The sequence below is a fragment of the Tenrec ecaudatus genome, chromosome 1 (genome assembly GCF_050624435.1).
Source record: "Tenrec ecaudatus isolate mTenEca1 chromosome 1, mTenEca1.hap1, whole genome shotgun sequence".
NCBI lineage: Eukaryota > Metazoa > Chordata > Mammalia > Afrosoricida > Tenrecidae > Tenrec > Tenrec ecaudatus.
Window position 1 is genome coordinate 232,552,608 of NC_134530.1, and position 20,550 is coordinate 232,573,157.

Sequence of the window (20,550 nt, forward strand, 5' to 3'; positions counted from 1 at the left end):
CTCTACTCTCATTGTTGACCCTAAGGAGTTTATCCTGGATTCCCTGTGTTGCAGGCTCTTATGTGTAGCAGTGTGCATGCTCTGGTCTCATCTGATTTGTAAGGTAGAATCGAGGTCATGATAGTGGGGGGAAGGAAGTATTAAAGAACTAGAGGAAAGTTGTGTGTTTCATCGGCTATACTGCACCCTGACTGGCTCATCTCTTCTTTGTGACCCCTCGATGAGGGGATGTCCAATTGTCTACAGATGGGCATTGGGCCCGACCATTCACATTGGGTATGATTTTGTTCTGAGTCATAACAGAATTTTTGATCCACTCTTCTACTGAAGGGAATGTAGGGCGTTTCCTACTTCTTGTTATTGTGAACTGTGCTGTAATGAACGTGGGGAGCACATGTGTGTTGGTGATCTGCTTGCTTTCTTTTGGGCATATGCCCAGTAATGGCATTGCCTTTTAGGAGGTGATTAACTGTTAAAAAGAAAAACAAAACAGGTGGGGGTAGATGGTAAGGGGGTGTGGCAATTTATATAGGATGGTTAAGGAAGTCTATCACAATGTTTGACATTTAGAACTATGTAGCAGTATTTCACCTGAATCAGAGGTTCAGGATACATTTTTTTTTTCTTTTTTAAATCATTTTATTGGAGCTCATACAACTCTTATCATAATACATACATACATTGTGTCAAGCACATTTTTACATTTGTTGCCATCATCATTCTCAAAACATTTTCTTTCTTTTTTTTTTTTTTAATTTTAACAATTTATTGGGGCTCATACAATTCTTTTCACAGTTCATATATATACATACATCAATTGTATAAAGCACATCCATACATTCCCTGCCCCAATCATTCTCAAGGCATTTGCTCTCCACTTAAGCCCCTTGCATCAGGTCCTCTTTTTTTTCCCCTCCTCCCTCCCCCTTCCCCCCTCCCTCATATGCCCTTGGTAATTTATACATCGTTGTTTTGTCATATCTTGCCCTATCCGGAGTCTCCCTATCCGGAGTCTCCCTTCCCCCCTTCTCTGCTGTCCCTCTCCCAGGGAAGAGGTCACATGTGGATCCTTGTAATCAGTTCCCCCTTTCCAACCCACTCACCCTCCACTCTCCCAGCATCGTCCCTCACACCCTTGGTCCTGAAGGTATCATCCACCCTGGATTCCCTGTACCTCCAACCCTCATATGCACCAGTGTACAGCCTCTGTCCTATCCAGCCCTGCAAGGTAGAATTCGGATCATGGTAGTTGGGGGGATCAGGATACATTTTTATTCAGTATCAAAATAATAGTGGTATAGGCAATAAAAGGAAAGTATAGTGTTTTAAATCCTGAATGGCAACATTTTTTTAAAAGATTAAACTTACTTCACCTTAAAAATGGATTTTTATAGTCTTTTGCTTTTTTTTTTTTTTTCAAATTCAGTTCCGAAAATAAAATTTTTCTCTATTACTGGAAGACCTGCAAGGTAGGGCTATGTGTATTTCTGAGGACAGGATCTATGCCTCATTTTCTTTTTGGGGGGTATATTTTGGGTTTATTTATTTTTTAATTATTTTACTGGGGTTTCGAACAACTCTTATCACAATCCATACATACCTCCATTGTCTCATTTTCATTAAAAACAACCTCCTCCCATTCCCCAGAGCTCACAAGCGTCTGTAGCACATACTGTTTCGGCGAGTCTGGTCCCTGGAACCCACTGGTGTGTGCGTCCGGTAAATATTAACTCCAGGTATTGGCCGCAGGGGGAATGTGGTGCTACGCGTCTGGCTCAGGCTTAGCGCGTTTCCCTCGGCGACTCCAGCCCGTGGATGGGGGTGGGGATTTCCGACTCGCCCGCGCCGCTGGCTGACGAAATCTTTCTGGGTCCGATCGGAACGCTATCTGGGGCCGAGAAAGCACGACTTTAGGAAACGTGCTCTGAAGGCAGGGTCGACCATGCGGTGCGAGGCACGATACCCCACACGCGTCCTCCACCTGTGCCCAGGCCCCCGCCCTGAGGAGCACCCCTTCTGGGGAGCGTGATGTCGCCTGGCCTTTCCGCCTGGTGCCCGGTGCCCGCCCTGCGCGCAGCCGGACGGCCTCTTCCTCCCTCCGCCGCGAGCCGAGAGGCTCCAGCACCCCGGCATCCCCCCGGGAGGGCCCGGCCCAGCCTTCCTCCCCGGCAGCTCGCCCCGCCCCGACTCTCACGCCAGCTCTCCGGATTGGCTCCCTGGCGAGCAAACCCGTCCCGATTGGCCGGGGCGCGTCCGCCGCGCGGGGCCGGGGCGCACTCGGGCCGGGCCTGGTGCAGGGCGCGTGGGGAGGACAGGGAGTCTGCCGACCTTGCAGCACGGTTGCCGCTCGGCCCTCGCTCCGGCTACGGCGGAGCCCCGGGAGAGGTTCGGGCAGGTGGCTCCTGCCGGTGCGGGGCGCAAGGCTAGGCAGGAAGGAGGCGCCGGAGCCCCAGAGACATGGCGCGGCCGGACAGCAAAGAGCAGGCATCCGAGGACCTGGAGCGCCCGCTCGCCAACGGGTACCTCCCGGTTCCGGGGGACGCGCTCATCCCGGACAGGAGCGCGGAGCAGCGGAAAGGGCCCCAAGCCGGCTGCCTAGTCCTGAACGGGGACCCTCTAGACAGCTCTGGAGCCGCCCCCAAGGCTCTGGGAGGGCCGCAAACCTCGCTGGCCCTGGAGGAGGAGACCCAGGCCCGGCTGCTGCCCTCGGGCCCCGACGAGGGCACCCCGGGGGATGAGGACGCTCCTGTGCCCAGGGTCGCGCTTTCCATGCGGCGCTTCGCGGTGCTCCTGATCTTCAGCCTGTACTCGCTGGTCAACGCCTTTCAGTGGATCCAGTACAGCATCATCAGCAACGTATTCGAGGGCTTCTACACGGTATCCTCGCTGCATATCGCCTGGCTGTCCATGGTGTACATGCTGGCCTACGTGCCCCTCATCTTCCCCGCCACCTGGTTGCTGGACACCAAAGGCCTGCGGCTCACCGCGCTGCTGGGCAGCGGCCTCAACGCCTTGGGTGCCTGGGTCAAGTGCGGCAGCGTGGGGCAACACCTCTTCTGGGTCACCATGCTGGGCCAGTGCCTGTGCTCCGTGGCCCAGGTGTTCATCCTGGGCTTGCCCTCCCGCATCGCCTCCGTGTGGTTTGGACCCAAGGAGGTGTCCACAGCCTGTGCCACCGCTGTGCTGGGCAATCAGGTAAGAACTGGGGTGGCGCATGAAAATCAAGCCCTTGAAAGACAAGAAAACGGCTAGACATGGATGGCCCCTCGGGCTATATTTCGCGAATGCGGAAGGAGAGTGGAAATAGGAGTCACAAGAAATGAGACAGTCTTGGAGTAGAGAGAATTTATTGTTTTGTAAGGATCGATACCACCATTCACCCCCCCACACACACCTATACACACATCGCTCCCCAGTCCCACCGTCAACCCCCCCTACCACTGTCAGTGAGTGGAATCAGATTCATAGTGCTTCTTTATAGAGGCTGTAAATTTTTATGAGAGCAGACAGCCTTATCTTTCTCCTGGGGAGCCGCTGGGGGGTTAGAACTGCTGATCTTGCCTTTACCACTTCATAAATCAGTCTTAAGTGCCAACTTTGTCTCTTACTTGGAAAAATAATCATGAAATAAGTAAGGTTTGCGTCTTGTGCACCTGGCATTACATACAGTTTGCTATGAGACTGATGACTAAGACCTGGGTGGGTATTCGATCTGCCAGGAGTGTATTCTTCGCAAAGGAACGATCTAGATTCTGGGTGTTTGCTTCCATTTCGAGAGTCATTGTGCACAGCCGGTGTTTAATTTTATATATCTATCAGCGGTCAGCCCAGTGGCTAATACAAAAGTTTGTTTTTCTATTTTCTTGCTCGCTATGTGTCTCACATTAGGGGAAACGGGGTAAAGATAAAGAGGAAAGTGTTCACAATAATTGTACACAAAACTTTGTGCAAATGAAAGAATACAGAAATGTTGAGAGTCCTCATTGAGGGAGTTAACTGTACAATATTCACAATCCTTCGTTTTAAACAAACCTTTTTTAAAAGATATTTTTCAGACGTTTCCTGGGTTCTTATCACGTTAATGTAGTTCTCCCATCTGTTTTCATAAATATTTAAAATATGTCCTGAGATTTATTACATACTGACATATGTATTTCCATCAGTATGTTTAGTCTGGAAGAGTTGATTTGGACTTGAGGCAGCCTAGAGGACCAGCAGCACTGCTCCTTGGGTTCTAAGACAAAACCCTGACTGCCTGCCTCTTTCTCCCTCCTAGTAGCTGGTGGGCCTGAACAGCCAACCTTTCTTTCAGCTAGCAGCCCAATTCATAACCCATTGTATATTGATATTATAACTAGCTGGCGACTTTGGGAAAATAATTTTGTCTCTCCAACACTCCGTTTTCGTACCTATAAGATGGAGGCTAACAGTTTTTACCTCCTCACTTTGAATGACAGTGCTCACGGAATCACTCACTGATACGGAATGTTACTGTTATGATCACTCCATAATCTAGGCTGGCAATGCATATTTGAATTTGTGAGTAAGTGCACAATTACTTTGTCCAAAGGCATTCTCATTAATATTTGCTATTTAATACAACTATTTAAATAAAAGTCAATAAAGAACATGTCTTTTTTTTCTGTCGCCCACTATGGCATCCCCAATGCTACTAAACCTAGAGGCAGTAACAGAAATCATGATTCTGTCATGATCAAGTGATCAGTCATCAAATCTTCACAGAATGACTGAGTCCAATGACTAGTCTATTTATTTAGAAATCATTTTATTAGGGACTCATACAACTCTTTGCACAATCTGTACATACATCATTTGTGCCCAGCACATTCGTACATATGTTGCCATCATCATTCTCAAAACACCTGCTTTCTACCTGAGCCTCTGGTATCAGCTCCTCATTTTTCCCCTCACTCCCCTCTCACCCTGAACCTTTGATAATTTATAAATAATTATTATTTTATCATATCTTTTTTTTTTTTTAACAATTTATTGGGGCTGATACAATTCTTTTCACAGTTCATACATATACATACATCAATTGTATAAAGCACATCTGTACAGTCTTTGCCCTAATCATTTTTTTCTCTTTTCTTCTTTTACATTTTATTAGGGACTCCAACAACTCTTACCACAATCCATACATATACATACATCAATTGTATAAAGCACATCCATACATTCCCTGCCCCAATCATTCTCAAGGCATTTGCTCTCCACTTAAGCCCCCTGCATCAGGTCCTCTTTTTTTTTTCCCCCCTCCCTCCCCTTTCCCCCCTCCCTCATATGCCCTTGGTAACTTATACCTCGTTATTTTGTCATATCTTGCCCTATTCGGGGTCTCCCTTCCCCCCTTCTCTGCTGTCCCTCTCCCAGGGAAGAGGTCACATGTGGCTCCTTGTAATCAGTTCCCCCTTTCCAACCCACTCACCCTCCACTCTCCCATATTTTATCATATCTTACACCATCTGACGCAATGACTAGTTTTTTGGTTTGGTTTGGTGTGGGTTTTTTGTTTTTTTTTTTACATTTCATTTATATATTTATAAGTCATCAAGACCATTATACAAGTTTACATTTGGCTTTTAGAAATTACATTATAATAATAGGTTCTTTATGTTATTAAAGACAGCTCACTAGCACAATTTTAATGGTTGAACAATAAATATTGTACAGAGGTATCATAATCTAAACATATCTATACACTTGGGCATTAAGTTTGTTTATAATTTTCCCTATTATGTGATAATCATAATTTTTGTTTGTTTTAATCATTTTATTAGGGGCTCATACAGCTTATCACAATCCATACATACATCATTTGTGTAAAGCACATCTGTACATTGCAATGAGTAGTTTTTAATAGAAAGATAATGCAAGAAAAACAAAAGCTTGTGGAATCCATTGTAAACCGGTGGCTGGATTGGATTTACCGTTTCCATCAAGGAACTGCCTAATTTTAACACTGTCAGTTCCAGTGTCACTGGTATTCCAGTAGCATGGTGATTTGTTTTTATATTAAATTGCAGACTGATGTTTTAAATTACCATTTAAAGTTGACATATGGGGTCTGGGACATTTTATGTAAATGACACTTAGTGTTCCTTCAGCTGGAAGAGGATTTAGTTAGAAATCTGCAAACCGTAGATTTTACCTCCATGTTGACCCACCAGGCCGTGCCTAGGATGACAGCCGGGCATCTGCTGCTGAGACGTGGCACCCCTGAAGACCCTGAGAAACAGGGTATCATAGTGGTTCATGCTGCTTGTGTTCCTAAAGTGTTTTACGTGGACAAAATGGTGTTCAAGTTGAGTACTTTGTTGAGCGTGGCAGTATTCTAACCCCCATAGCTGAGGCTCCACCTCGGTGTGGATGACATGGGGAGACGTTTTCTCTTAGGCAGGATTCCCTCTGATGTGGAGCACAGCTCGAGGCCTTTGCCCTACTTTCCCCTAAGGTGTTTTCATCTTTTCCTTGGCACCAATAGCTGGCCACTTGCTCGGGACTTTCAAATCTGCGTTGGCAGCTTAGCTTATGGGATAATCACTACATTTCGTGAGCAATCCCTGCCAGCCTGGCCCTGCGCTGAGTGGGTTCTGTGTGCCGTGGCATCTAATGTGTATATTAAGGATGACCAGTCTCCATTTTATAGGGAAGGAAGCAGACTTGGAAGAACAAAGTTATGTCCCCAAAGTCACCCGCCAGTTGGTGGCAACGTTCACGCTCAAGTCTGTATGGTTCTTCAATCCTCTCACCTGTCTCAGCAGCCCTTCTCACCTTCTCAGCAGCCCTTCTATTGAAGAAACTTTTAAAATATAGGACAAGTCACCACACTGCTTCAGACTTTCCAGTAATTTCCCAGAGGACTAATGTTTTACACTGGCTTCCAAACCCTTACTAACACTGGCCTCCATTAGTTCATTCAGGAGGTGCCCTGGTGGCGGGGGATCGTGCTGTGGGCCGCACACCACGCAGTCTGTGGGTGAAACACCAGGTGCTCCACGAGGAGAGGCTTTCTGATCCATACAAATGTCCAGCATTGGGCAAGGGGAGAGGAGCCGTTAACTCTGGCCGAGAGGGTCACTGTGAGCCACAATTGACCAGGCAGCAGTGAGTTTGGTTGATATTGATTCAGTGAAGAACACTGCACTTAACACTTGCTTTTGCCGAAGCATTCCTTGTACCTGGAATAATTTTCTTGGGCCACCCACATTTTCCTTCAGCTCTCAGCTTACATTATTTTAAGTGTCATTTTTCTCCCCATCATTTCATGGGGGGGGGGGGCTCACTTACAGCTCTTATAACATTCCATACATCAATTTTATCAAGCATATTTGTACATATGTTGCCATAGTCATTTCCAAGACATTTTTGCATCAGCCCTTGACATAAGCTCCTCTTTTCCCCCTGCCTCCCCCACCCTTCTACCCTCCTGTATTCTTGATCTATTATATATTATTATTATTTCCATGTCTTACACTGTCCTTTGTCTCCCTTCACCCACATTTTCTTTATTTGTCCCCTTCTCGAAGTGGGGAGCTATATATCCAATCTTGTGATAGGTTCCCCTTTTCTCCCCCTCCCTGACCATCCCCTACCTTCAGGATATCGCTCCTCCCGTTACTATATCTGAGGGGTTTATCTTTCCTGAATTCCCTGTCTTGAGAACTCTTATGTGTACCAATATGAGAACTCTTATCTGTACTGGTCTAGCCATATTGGTAAGGTAGAAATGGGTCATGGTAGTGGGGGAGGAAGTATTCTGGGATAGAGGAATGGTGTGTGATTCATCGGTGCTGCGCTGCACTTTGGTTGGATCATCCCTTTCTTATAACCCTTCTGTGGAGGGATGTCCAATTGTCTACAGATGGGCTTTGGGTCTCCACTCTGCACCCTCCGTTATTCACAGTGGTATGATTTTTTGTTTGATGCCTGATACCTGATCCTTTCAACACCTTGTGATCACACAGGCTGGTGTGCTTCTTCCATGTGGGCTTTGTTGCTTCTGAGCTAGATGGATGCTTGTTTATCTTCAAGCCTTTAAGACCGCAGACACTATATTTTTTGGTAGCCGGGTACCATCAGCTCTCTTCACCATATTTGCTTATGCACCCATTTTGTCTTCAGCAATCGTGGCAAGAAGGTGAGCATCACGGAATGCCAGGTTATTAGAACAAAGTGTTCTTGTGTTAAGGGAGACCTTGAGTAGAGGCCCAAAGTCTGTTTGCTAGCTTAATACTTATAGATATAAGTACATTAGCTGCTATCCCTTTCATTACAAATTAATATATTTATGTAGATACATGCCTATAGCTATACCTCTATAAATAGCTTTTGCCTCCTATTAAATGGCATTTCTCCACAATGACATTTCTTGACAATTTTATTATAGAGCCCAGTCACTGTTATGTCAAACCTCTACTTTTACTTGCCCATATAAGTACTTCTCACTGCTAGGCATGTTGTGTGTCTTGCTTATATGTTTATTGTCCATTCGTTGTCTCTAGTCTTCTTCATTAGATTCAATAGACATGTGGTCTGAAAATACACACCTCAATCCACTGCAGGCTCTTTAAAAAAAAGCCAGAAACTTGTTGGATAGATGAAAAAAGCTTCAGGCTCAGATAGCCCCCAGCCAGCTTCATATTTCTACTGGGGTCTCCCATAAAAACCATCACTCGTCGTACTTTACTGCTATGGCCTTCACTTTGGATACCCTCTTGCCTCTCACCCAGAGCTTGCTGGCTGGTTTCCATATCTGTAACCTTGCTCTCTGCCCTCCAGTCTTCACATTCATCCAGTGTGTTCACCTTTGCAGATCTGCTCAGGTCACTCCGTCCCCTACAGTGGCTTCTGTTGCCCTTGGTATAAAATGCAAATTATCTCATGGGACATGTAAGACTTTCCAGATCTGCCTCCTGCGGACTCTTCAGCCCCCTCTCCGTGCACAGTGCCATTCTCCTCTCTGTCTGTCTGTCTGTCTCTTCACTGCTCATTACTTCCTGTCTCTCTTTTCTGGCCTGTGTACACACTCTTCTCTTGGCTTGGAACATATCTGCTTTGCTTGGCCATCGCAGCATTTTCAGATGTTTGCTTCTCAAGAAACGTTTCCTGAGCCCCAAGTCTGCCCAAGGGCCTCCTCCATTGTATCCCCTCAGCTAGAATGACCAGTTGCCTCCCTTTGCTGGACCAGTCCAGGTGTCTACTTGCTCTCTAGGATCCTTCTAATGGTGCCTCTTCCACTCCAAGCATTGCTCTGGTTTGGATAAATTACAAGGACTCACAGTGCTATACTCACTACCCTCTTTGCTAACCACCTGCTTAATTTTCTCAGACTTTTTGTAAGGAAGCAAATGGGACATGAGGGAGTTTTGAAAAGTTTGTAGGAAAATTTCACGATCTTTTCTATTTTTCCATGAACTTTTTGAAGCCTCCTTGTGTTTAGTAAACTTTATACCTCAGCTTCTTGAAACCCCTCTTGGGCTCTTTCTCCTCAGCTTCCTCTGATTAGCTCCCTCCATGGAATTTCCTTAATAATTTGATTTGATTTCTTCTTGCAATGATCATATTCAGCCTCTTTATAGACAAAATTCACATAATTACCCTATGCAACAATTCGGTGGCATTTGGTGCATTCACAACGTTGTGCAACCATTACCTTGATCTAGTTGTACGAGCCCCCAGTATGATTTAAAAAGAAGAAACCCGTGGCACAGGGTGCGGCACTCGGCTGTTACTAGAAAGGTTGGTATTTTGGACTCACCAGCCTCGCAGCAGGAGAAGGATGGTCAGTCTGCTTCCAGAAAGAGGACAGCCTTGTGAGGGGTCATCTTTGGGGTGTTCTGCTGTGAGTAGGAATCTATTCGGTGGCACACAACAATGGCTCAACCTGGAATCCCACTGTGGGCTTGACTTGATTTCCCTAATGACGCGATGGAGGCTGAGCATCTGCTGTGTATTTCCGGCCGTTTGTTTATCATTAAGGAAACGTCTATTCAAGTTCCCAGCCCATTTTAAAACTGGATTGTTTGACTTTCTTTTGTGGAATTGTAAGAGTTCTTTGTCTGTTTCATCTTTATGCTAGACCTTTAACAGACACATGATTTGCCGGCATTTACTTTTCCTCTCTGGAGGTCATCTCTTTTGGTTCTTATTTTGCATTTTTGCTCCCACACTCTTTATTGTAAGCATTTAAAAGTCCAGGACTATCATACACATCTTTGTAGCAGTATCTTTCAGATAGCAGAAGTTCAGTAAATGTATGTTCAACAGGAAAGAGTTGTCAATAATTCTCCATTCACAGTACATTCAAAACAAAGACAGTAGCACGGAATGCTTCAAAGTTCACAAAGCCCATTTACCTATATCAGCTATCTCCTGAGGTCCTATCATTTGCTATTATGCACCCCACCCTTCTTAGGATAACTATAAGGAGCCCTGGTGGTGCCACTGGATTGCCAACTGCAAGGTCAGCGGTTCAACCCCCCCCAACTGCTCTGCTGGTGAAAGAGGAGTCTACCCTCTCCTGTCAAGAGTCACTGCCTTGGGAACCCAGCATAGGACTGCTCTGGGGCCAAATGAGCTTGGTGGGAGGGTGGGGATGGGATACTCACTGTTGACTGGACTGCTTGTTTTACAGCTTGGGACTGCAGTTGGCTTTTTGCTCCCACCGGTTTTAGTGCCCAACACGAAGAACAGCACTGACCTAGCCTGCAGTATCAGCACCATGTTTTATGGCACCGCAGCCATCTCCACACTTCTGTTCATTTTAACAGCCATTGGTAAGCACCTTGTTTTTGCTGACGCTAAAGAAGCCATGTTGCAACACTTGACTGATGGAATCTCTAATGCTCTGTGCTGCTCGCCCTCCTGACGGGCACGGTCTTGCTCCCGTTGTGAGTGCCACAGCCCCGGAGAGGGGTCAGGACTCACTGCATCCATCAGAACATCCAAAAGACTCTGAAGACTAATTCATCTCATGTCTCTCCCTACTAACTTTCCTTCCCAGTAACTGCTGGCTTCATAGGTACTGCCTGCCTCTTCTTTTCCACATGCCTCTCAATAGTCTGTTTCTTGGGCCCAACGGGGTGGCACAGCCAATTAAGCATTCGACTGCCAGCCTGCAGGTTGGTGCTTTGAACCCACTTCCCAAAGACAATCCTGGTGACTTACCTCTTCTGAAAGGTCTCCAACCATGAAAGCCCCGTGGAGCAGTTCTACTCTGCGCCCCTGATTCAGATCCCGGAATCAGGATCAACTGGGCTAGCGACACACTCTTAACCGGGACGAGTTCTTGTCATGCTTTGAAATGACGCAAGTAGATGGCAGCGTTGTTTTTAATGATAAATCCTACCCAGCATGCCCCATTCAGCTTTAAAATGATTGTGGGGACCAGGAAGCTGTTCTTCAGATTCAAACTGTGGCAACTATCTGCTTGTTAGGCCACTCCAGCAAAGCCCTGCCGCCACCATTCTCCACGGCGTCCTCTCGCCCGGGCCTGTCTCTGGAAGCAGTCAGTCCCACTCAGCTGCCAGCAGCCTCCGTCCATTTGGAAGAAGCTTTGGGAAGGTCTGACATTTAAGTTCATTTTCTAATGAGAACCAAGTTTAGGATCTGTGGGAAAGGATAGGTAAAGTGTTTTTGATTATCGCCGCTAACAGAAGTAACGTAGCCAGGAACCTAGTCTGTGCTATTACCCTGTCTGCATCCATCCATCTGAAATTGGCTTGATGAGGAAAGGACCGCGAACGTTGCCTTTTCATTACCTCGTCATGAATGCTTACATTAAACTGCATCTTAGCTGGAGCTTCTCGTGTATATGTTAATTTTCATGATGACTGTCCCAGGGATGAGAGATTCAGGCTTTATGATCTCCATATAGGAAAGCCTCAAAGTTTTCAAAGACTGTACGAGGGGGTATCCAAAGAAACGGAGAAAAGCTCTGCTGGGCAGAGGTTTCATAGTCTGCATTTTTCCCACTAGGTGAGAATCAAGCAACTCGCTCTGAGTTAGTACACCCAGTGGCATCACCTGGGAATGTTCTCTCTGGTCACAGTGAATTTTTTTGTAAAAACTGTTTTTGCTCAAACCTTGTTTTTGTGTGTGTGATGTTCGACTTAAGAAAACACAGTGTGCAGCTATGAAATTTTGTTTCCTGCTGGGGGAAACATGCTGCAGAAACTGTTGTGATGTTGAACACAGCTTACAAGGACAGCGCTATGGGAAAAACTCACGTATGAGTGGTTTTCTTGTTTCAAAAAAAGTGAAATGTTGACTGATGACAAACCTTATTCTGGACATCTGTCAACTTCCTGAACGGACGAAAATGTCAACTCATAGCTCACCTGGGGTTCGTTCTACCAGATCAGATTTTTAATCAAGCTTTCTATTTAGAGATTCTAAAAAGATTGCAAAACAGTGTGTGACTAAAAAGGTCTGATTTGTGGCAGACAGGGAACTGGTTTTGCCACCACAACAATGCACCTGCTCACGTAGCCATCCCAGTGCACCAGTTTTTGGTAAAAAAACAAAACAACCCAATGTTTCCCTTACCCAATGCAGCTTACTCTACTGACTGCACTCAGTGTGACTTCTTTTTGTGTCCATGAATGAAGAAGGACATAAAAGGACAACAATTTGAGGACACAGAATAGGTGAATTTAAAAACCTCCTGTTTGGGAGTGCTGTCAGCCATCCAAACAGATGAGTTTGAAAAATATTTCCAAGAATGGAATCGCAGATTTGACAAATGTACTAAGTGTAATGAAGAGTACTTTGAAGGCGATAAGGTTGTTTTGTACAAAAAATTAACTACATAGGTTTGGGGAGAAAGTTCTGTGTTTTGGGGGGTACCCCCTCGGATATACTGAAAGCGCTAAGGAGTTTATCCATAGCGACTGAAGAAGCTACACACTGGAAGCCCTTCACTTTATCTCCCTGAAGATAATGACCGTGTCTCCCTTGTAGCATTGGAAGGATTTTGCCAGATTCTTTGTCAGTTTTATGTTTTCAGTCAGGGAGTGGCAGATCTGTGGTATGCGGACGATGAAGAGGGACTGATTACAGTTTTAAGAGCTTTTGAAAGTTTTAAAGAAATCTCAATATTTTTAAAGAATTAGAAATCGGCTTTTCTGATAGGCAGATGAAATGGGCACTATCGGCAAATGCATTTTGTTGTAATTGGCAGTAGGGATTTAAAGCATGCAATTCTCTTTACTCTGAATCCGTATTTCTTGACACGCATGCGGGGTTTTTTCTTGTCTTTCCTCCCCTCATCATCTTCAGTCGCGCATCTCTCTGGTAGAAAGGAGGGAAGAATATGTTTAGGGTTATACACGCATACATGCGCTTAAACTGCTACAAATGTAAGGCTTGCGTTTGGCCAACGAGCGGGAGGCACAGAATGATGATGCTAGGTGTGGCTATTGAGAGAATATTTGGGAAATTAAGAAAGAACAAATTATGTGCTTATGGCCAGACCGCTTGGGAGTGGAAAGAACAGACAGATCGTGTGAGAGTGGAGTGAGAAAAATGCCATGTGTCAGGTTTTACTTGGCAGACCATACTGTTACACTCATGACTTCAGGCTTATTACTAAAAGAAGATAATATGAAGTTGTAACGGAAAGTTTCTTAAAACAAAAAGGACTTAGAAACAAAAACCTATGAGATTTAAACTGAAAAGTGACTTAGATTCCTCATACCTAAATATTTGCTATTGAGGAAAATTTGGATTCATTAAAAAAACCTTACTTAGGTAAAGGTTCTTCCTGGCCGTCAAACTGGTGTGGCAGGTGTGCCTGACCTCGCCTGACTTCTTGAGGGGCGAGCATCAGCATCCCTGTCAGACTGACCCCTGTGAGCTGGAGGTCAGACATAACTTCTTCACCCATCCTGACACCAGCCGTACTTGCCATGGCACTCTGTCCCTCTGCGGGGTCAGTCACTGGTGCTGATGGTGACAGAATGAAAGACAATAAGCAGATGACGGGGTTTAGGAGGGAATTACTCAGGACACCCTCTTCTCAGCTCTGCTTCCAGGCAGGTCTCCCTCTGGTCCTTGGCCCCTAGGTCCCTCGACCCAGCATCTGTTCTGCTGAGGCAACTGGTACAGAGCTTTTTAGCTCTGCCAGTAAGTGCCCAGAGTACCATACTCTACCAGGAAGCCTTGACTTGGGCCCTCAACTCTCACTCCTTAGGTTGGCACACCTACTTTTACTGCCTTTCTCCTGTGTCGAGAGGCCCACCATTCAGCCACAAGTGAGAATTGACGTGATGGCAGCAGACTTGGTTGCTCTCAGCCCTGAGGCCCCTGTGCAGCAAACCCCCTCGCTCCAGAGGAGAACTTTGACCGTGAGGGGTGACAGAGGGGCGGCCGCAGGACAGGAGCAGTAGGTTTGTTTGCCAGCCTACAGAGCAAGTAAAGCTGAGTGCTTTGGGGAAGGAGACTAGCTTGGGGGGGGGGGGGGGCGGATGTCTGAGCATCTAATTGGGAGCCTGCGTTTGCTAACCCATGGGAGGGGAGTGCCTGGGGGTTGAGGCTTACAGCAGAGCAGCATGCTCTAGGGGCGCTTATTATCAGCCCTAAAACAACTTTGCAACTAGCATGTGCTGACTGAACAACGGTGTCCTGAGCATTTCTCACCTGAATTAGCCTATTAGCTATTAATTAACCTATTCATTTCTATTATAAACTCCCTAATCGCAAGCATTGTTCTTTGCACTCGGTGGGGCCATTGCACTGAATTATAGAATTTAGCTGAAAAGTAGTGGGAGCCAGAGCAGTATTTTATAGATAAGGGAAACCAAGGTACAGGATTCAAGTAGATGTAGATCATTTGCCCAAGGTCAGAGATAGTAAATGCTGGAGATTTGAATTTGGGCAATCTACCTATCTATCTCTGTATATCTATATATATTTACAGATACGAGGCAGCTTCAAAAGATGTGTGGAAAGATAGAATGAAAATATAATAGGTTTTCTCACAAGCTTTTTGAAGCTCCTTCATATGATTCATCTACTCTATGATTAAAATTTTTACTTAGGCTTGCTTTTTTGCGTGCCAATTCAAATCCCTCTTTCATAATTGGCATTGCTGCTATATTGGACAGTTGTTCATTTACAGCAGAGCAGAAAACTATATCACTGAACCAGATCTACAAGTATTCAGATCTTTAAAATAAATTGGTGTACTGTGTTGTACGGGAAGGTTCTGAGAACAGCAGAGGATGAGCCTTCTGCTCACGGGCACACATTTTGCTTCAACTCCTCAGCTTCCATCCTCTCGATGTGCTGAGGGTTATCTCATTGTCTTCCCAGCGAGTGGCTCCTTTTCCTGTGTCCATCCTTCCCTTCCTAACCCTCTGGCCTTGGGTACATGCTTCCCCTTTGATCTTCCCAGTGCATTATTTTAATAGGGAAAAGCTGGGGCACGGGGGGGGGGGGGGGGGCGGTGAGGGTGCACTTGCTCCCTTCAACCTGAAGGGTGACAAATGACCATAGTCGTAGGTAGGCCCACCCATCTCTATCTGATGAGTAAGCCTGGCCTCGTTCATGATGTTGAGCTGCTGCGTAGGACCTTCTCCTGTGATCCTGTTCATCTCCTTCTCTGATCTCAAGGGAGTGGAGAGATGTCTGTGTGGTCCATTAGCCCATTGGACTAATGATTTCCATGTGTCCTTTTTCATCACTCTCCCTCCTTTGGATGCTCAGAAACCAATGGTTGCACCTTAGATGACGGCTTAGGAGCTTTTCAGACTCCTGGGTATTAACATTGTTACCATGCTGACTTCTTTAAGTGAGCGGTTGACACCTGACTGGCTACATTGTAGCATCGACAGTCGTAGCCATCAAAGCGTTTCATCCCATTGTATTGAAACAACGTGTATCATCTGTGGAAAGTTGTGCTTTTGATGGCTGCATAGCAAGAGAGCATACAGACTACCATTATAAACTTGGAACAGAAATATATTTTACTCAGTCTTCAATATATTCTAAACCCCTGAGACAAAGTGATTGATTTTTTTATTGAATATTCTTCGGAATAGTACTTGATGGATACAAAAATTCTTTTATACGAATGTGTCACTTCAGATGCCAACTGCATAACTGTAGTTCTTCTCTGACCCCAGTCACCCAGAACTAAGTCAGAGCTCACAAGTTAAAAGGACACGGTTTTCAATTGCCAACAAGGCATTTGCCACCTGCGAGTGTGAGCGTTCACACGACACCCTCATCCTGACCTGCTGGTTCCAACCACTCCTGTGAGTTCCATGTTTCATTGGAATGACTCCTACAACTCACTCACAAGATACACTTTGAAGTGCAGTTTTATCATATGAAAGAAAAAGAATGCCAATGAAGAGACACAGAGGGCGAGGTCTGGGGGGAGGGTTCCCAGCAGAGTTTCCGTGTCCCAAAGGAGTCTCTTATCTGCCCACATCCACAAGTGCCTCACCAACCAAGAAGTCCTTGAACCTGCCATGCCCAAAGACTTTATTGGCTTCATTGTCTAGTTCATTGGCTCAGCCCTCCACCTTCCTCTGAAGGGAGGATACCAGGCCAAGTGGAGGTTTTCTGCTCTTGTCTGTCCTTATCCATTAGCATAGGTTTATCCGGGGTGATTTAGATAACAATAAAAATGCCAAGGGTTTCTGCAGGATCTCTGGAACCAAGGGCAAAGACCAAATTACTTTGGTTAGAGTAAATGAATCTTCACCCCATAATATGATCCTCAATGAGAAAATTATATTTTCACTTCATGGACATGAAAGCTAAAGTCTGGAGACTTCTTTAAAGACATGCACTAAGATGGGACAGAGCCAGGATTCAAGCTTGTATTTGCCTTACAATGAGTTAAAATGTATAATACCTGCTTTAACTTCACAGGAAACAAATGATGAAATTGAAATTATGTTTCCTAATCTGATCACAGAAAGCACTTATTCAATTTGGGAGAAAAAGTTTAATTGTGGTGCCCATGAGTCCTTTAGCTACTGGATGTGCCAAAAAACCAAACCCCCAGCTGTCAAGTCGATTCTGATTGATATGGATCCAGTCAGTAAGGCAGAGTGGGCCTGCTCCTTAGGGTGGCCGAGACTGAAAGGCTTAAGGGAGCAGAAAGCCTCAATGTTACGGAGTTGCGCCCAGCATAGACCACTGACCCACAAGCAGTTGTAAAGTAACAAAGGAAAACTTTATTACAGAAAGACAAAAAGACAAAAAGCAAACCCGGGTTTGGGCTACAGCATGGCCACACAGGGTCCAACACTGCAGCCCCGAGTCAAATTTTTCTTTACTTTTTATAATCGAAGCTAGTGCGGCGGGGAGGGGTTGAGCAAGGAACGGGAAAGGGGGTTTTCACAAGATAACAGAATGCGGTTAGGTCGACATGTCCTGCTCAACTTGTCCTGGACCAGATGTTCTTGGCAAAACCCTTTTGCTGACGTTCCAAGCGGTTAGCGGGAGTGGGTCACAGTGATGTTTCTTTAAAATAACATGCTTTTCTAAAAATGGAGTCGCTTTAGGCAATTTATTTAGTCTATTAACCCTTAACACTCATCCCTTTCCTTCTGACGGGGCGGGCAGAGGAGGAGGAGGTGGTAAATCCTAATGGGGGGAGAGTACAGGAGGGAGGGCGGGTATGTAGCAGAAGAGCGCAGTGAACTGGGGAGAGCTGGGAGCCACTGGCCAAGGGCAGGCTGTAACCTTCCAGGTCCTCATCTGCCACCGCTGCTGGGCAGCCTTGAAGCAGTGTCTGCCGGACACTGGAAGGAGGCAGATAGGAAGGTAGGCAGGTTTTCCATCATGCTGGTTCTCACAAAACAACCTAATCTTTGGAAGCTCCCCGCATTGAGAGTGAGAAGTAGGTGTACATAGATAAGCAGATAACTATCTTTATTTGCCTTTTCATGTATGTTTCCAGCCTTCAAAGAAAAGCCTCCGCATCCACCAAGCCAGGCTCAAGCCGCTCTCCAAAGGAGTCCTCCGGAAGATTACTCCTATAAGAAATCAATAAAGAACCTCTTTAAAAATATTCCTTTTGTCCTTCTATTGATTTCTTACGGTAAGTGACTTTCTTTTGATTGGATTTTATGAGCTCATCTTATAAGCCTCTGAACATCGTGGATTCTTTCCATTTAACCTAGTAGTCTGCTTAGTGAGGTAGGTTTGTCAGCTGGAACAACAATTAAAGCTGGTGGCCAGACTGGCTGCAGGGCTTCAGGAACGTGGCCCATGCACTTCCGGAACGACACACGTAGAAATGGTTGAGATGTCATGTACTTTATTATGTATGTTCTCAAAACAATTTCAAATGACAGGAGTCATACACTTAAAATTTGAATTAAAAACAAAACATTCAGGGTAGAGCCTCGTTTTTCCCTAATTCCAAACAAGGCGGGTGGTCTAACGTAAGACAGCTTTGCCTTCTTTTGTGATTTCTCCCAGGGCCTTTCTGATCTGCGTGAGCCTTAGTTGTGACTGCCATCGTTGCTGGGACCCTCCGTGACCCTGTGTACCACAGACAGAATCCCTACGTCACAGTCTCACAATTGTTGCTGTGCTTGAGCACATTGTTGCAGCAAATGTATCAACCGCGGACCTATTTTACCAAACAGGATATCCTTTTCCAGGGTGCCCCTCTCCATAGCATGTTCAAAAGAGCATGTTTGCTGTTCTGTCTCCGAGACAGGGTGGCTCGTCCTTCCGGGAGCCCACAGCACTTTTATTAGGTCCTCCGGCACCATCATCCACAGGCATCTTATCACTCCCTGCTCCGCTCTCGCATTCATGGGAGGCAGTTGGATGTCCCTTGGCTAAGTCCTCAAAGTGACTTTTTTTTTCTTTAGCAGTTTAAATACAACGTCTGCAGCAGATTTGCCCGGTTTAACACCTTACTCGATTTCTTGAAAGCTGCTTCCATGGGTGTTGAATGTGACGTCCTTGGCAACTTCAGCTTTTCTCCATTTACCAAGATGCTGTCTGTTGCTGCCATTGGGAGGGTTTTGGTGTTCCTGACATTGAACTGTACTGTATACTGACTGACATGTGCATGTGGAACCGCCATCGACAAGCTCTTCCTGTTTGCAAGGAAGTGCAGATGGACGTCGATTTTGACTACTTAGTCAAAGTTAGATTTGGTGTCTAGTTCTTATCCTGTCATGGTAGCAGCCAGACTGTCTTCTGAGCTGTAGGTAGCCTTCACCGAAGGCACCAGCCCACTTAGTTCTCTTGAGACTCAGCTGCCAGTTCACCCTTTCTTATGTTATGGCTGTTTACACTAACCACCTCGCTGGCCTTCAGTCACTGACTGTTCTGTTTACCCCTTTTTGGGGAGTACACACTGTGGTGCATAGTGGTCTTCCGGGGTGTAGAAGATTAGCCCTCACCAGAGCTCTCAGCCTTTTAGCAGGATCACTTCTCTTCCAGTGGAAGTGATCAAGCACTAGCAAGTGTACAAGACAGCTTGATGGGATTGAACTATGGGATGATGTAATACCTGTTTGCGCTCCCAATAAAATGGCTAAAAATATGTATCAAGCACAAAGGTAGAACATTTAGTATAACAATCCTCCAGCCTCAAAAGTTATTAACATTTTGCCCTTCTATTCCCTGTACTTTTTCCCCCTGAAATATTTTAACACGTGCTAGATGATCTATCATCTCACCCTTAAATACTTCCTCATGCCAGAATTACTTTTCTGAATTTTGCTAGTTACCTCTGCTGGTTCACTTAAACCTAAGACTCAGAACTAGAAAGTAGAGAAACTGCAATGGTTCCTGTCGTGGATTGATTGTGTCTCAAAAAAAAAAAAAAGAAAAAAAGGGCACTCTAATGGGCCAGGATTTTTCAGGGATTTGGCAGTTATGTAATGATGTAGTTGGGCGGTTAGGTAGTGATGTAATTGTGGCAGTTATATAATACGAAGGAACCCTGGTTGTGTAGTGCATTACCATTGAGTTACTAACCTCCTCACCGTCAGGCAGTGGTGCAAACCCACCAGCCCCGTTGTGGGACAAGGGTGAAGCTTTCTGCTCCGGGAAAGTTTTACAGCCTCAGAAATCTGAGGGAGCCTTTCTTCCCGGCCCCCGCGGGCCACTATGAGTCTGAATCCCCTCAGTGACAGTAGGCTTATAACAATGCAATCGTCTCTCATGATGAGCTCCGATGTTACCGTCCTATGTTTGTGATACGTTTTAAATCCTGGTCTTGATGTGTTCACGAGGCAGGACTAGGGTATGTTTATTACGTTAACGATGTAAGATTAGGAGCAGCACTCTCACAGCCCAGACCCAATGTCAGAGGAACGTCCATGGTGTGTGGCCTGCATCACTTCCTGATCAATCTTTTTCCTGAAAGCCTTTGATTGTGATTTAGATGAAGGTGTACAGAGCAGATCACAGTTTTCCACCCAGCGCTTCATACGCGTTCCTAGTCAACGCATCCATAGCGATCCTTCAGTGTACCATCTCTTATCCTGCTGCCTCCCTGTGTTCCTGTGTCCGTTTGTCTCTCTCTTCCTAATCCTCTGA

At 45.6% G+C, this 20,550-nt stretch overlaps 2 protein-coding genes across 2 annotated transcripts in view; one reads left to right on the forward strand and one right to left on the reverse strand.

Annotated features, from left to right (window-relative positions):
• The window catches only part of SPATA45 (spermatogenesis associated 45), a 36,781-nt gene extending 34,662 nt beyond the window's left edge, over positions 1-2,119 (reverse strand). The window contains exon 1 of the mRNA XM_075530189.1: positions 1,674-2,119. The gene's annotated coding sequence lies outside the window, so the exon portion shown is untranslated. The remainder of the gene's footprint in view (positions 1-1,673) is intronic.
• A 140-nt stretch (positions 2,120-2,259) lies between these two features.
• Positions 2,260-20,550, forward strand: part of FLVCR1 (FLVCR choline and heme transporter 1) — a 31,216-nt gene continuing 12,925 nt past the window's right edge. The window contains exons 1-3 of the mRNA XM_075530174.1: positions 2,260-3,195; positions 10,658-10,799; positions 17,942-18,082. Of these exons, the coding sequence (XP_075386289.1) occupies positions 2,458-3,195; positions 10,658-10,799; positions 17,942-18,082 (1,021 nt within the window). The 5' untranslated portion in view covers positions 2,260-2,457. The remainder of the gene's footprint in view (positions 3,196-10,657; positions 10,800-17,941; positions 18,083-20,550) is intronic.